Below are 1,215 nucleotides of genomic sequence, written 5' to 3' on the forward strand. Positions count from 1 at the left end.
TAATGATTTCTAGTCTGCACTTAAACATCTAAACTCCATCAAATTAAACAATAAACTAAACAATAAAATGGTGTACAATTGTAAGGAAACATGCTAACACACCTGTTCTGAAATTCGACGCTTCGTTAGAGGTAGATGAGTTAGATGATGGTGAAGGTACAGTTGTTGGGCTAAGGGTTTCCGTTTCAGGCTCACTACTGGTCCACGTTTTAGTGACTTGTTCGTCTTTATGGATTCCAGTTACATTAGTAAATTGTTCTATTGTAGTTTGTTTGGTAGTTAGCAAGGGACTGGGTTCATCTACTAGAGTCGGTGAGGCTGTATTCTTTGTTCTTTCTGTTGTAGAACTATATGGATATTCTGTGGACGCTTCTTGTATTGTTTCTATGGTTACATGGCTAGCAGAAACTGTTTCAGTAGATGTCTCTGGTGCTCCTGTTTGAAACAAACTTACAGGAGACACGGTATTAATGCTTGTAGTATTTTTTGGACGCCACGTTGTAATATGGGGAGAAGAGGGTGGGAATGTCGTTGATGAAGTATGTTCTCTGTTTGTTGTGTGAGACATTTGAGGAAAACTCTCCGAAGCAGTTGTGAACGTACTAGTAATTTCAGTGTTTTCTGTTTCTGAATTACTCATAATGGAGTTTTCTGTCGATTCTTCAAAATTTCCTTCGCCATTCGGAACTATTGGTTCGATCTCATTAGTCACAATGGAAAATACACCCGCTACACCGGTGACACCTGGTGGTAGTTTGCAACAACTCATGTAAATGAACCCATCCTTACAGGATGCGAGATGCGTTCCGTTGGCAAGACTGCAATACTGTGCAAACATGCATACACCTTTTTGGCGAGTTTTAAAATCTTTACAGGGAAGATAGTCAATAAGTCGACTATGAACTAGGCGAAAAAAAAAACAAAAACGAATGTATTAAATCATTAAAACATACTTTAAACAAATGAGACAGCAATAAAACTACTTTAATTTCAAACTTTATAATAGCCTTTTTATAGCTGTTTAACTACACCGATTACTTATCATCAACTAAGGCTAATAATAGTATTGGGGACTATTTAAATGGTTGTAAAAATCATGATCAATGGTTGGTTGAAGAAAACCAATCGATCATCGATTGATTACATAAGCCTTTTTAAATTTTCAAATAAAACCAAAACTTTTGTAAAGAAAAGAGAGTGGAGTTATTCATATGA

At 36.2% G+C, this 1,215-nt stretch overlaps 1 protein-coding gene across 1 annotated transcript in view; it reads right to left on the reverse strand.

Moving 5' to 3' along the window:
- The window catches only part of LOC106468414 (serine proteinase stubble-like), a gene marked incomplete at its 5' end in the record, with an annotated part of 18,233 nt that extends 17,330 nt beyond the window's left edge, over positions 1–903 (reverse strand). Inside the window, one exon of the mRNA XM_013928842.1 lies at positions 103–903. Coding sequence (XP_013784296.1) covers positions 103–903 — 801 coding nt within the window. The remainder of the gene's footprint in view (positions 1–102) is intronic.
- Positions 904–1,215: the final 312 nt, after the last annotated feature.

Source organism: Limulus polyphemus, unplaced genomic scaffold (assembly GCF_000517525.1).
Source record: "Limulus polyphemus unplaced genomic scaffold, Limulus_polyphemus-2.1.2 Scaffold2999, whole genome shotgun sequence".
NCBI lineage: Eukaryota > Metazoa > Arthropoda > Merostomata > Xiphosura > Limulidae > Limulus > Limulus polyphemus.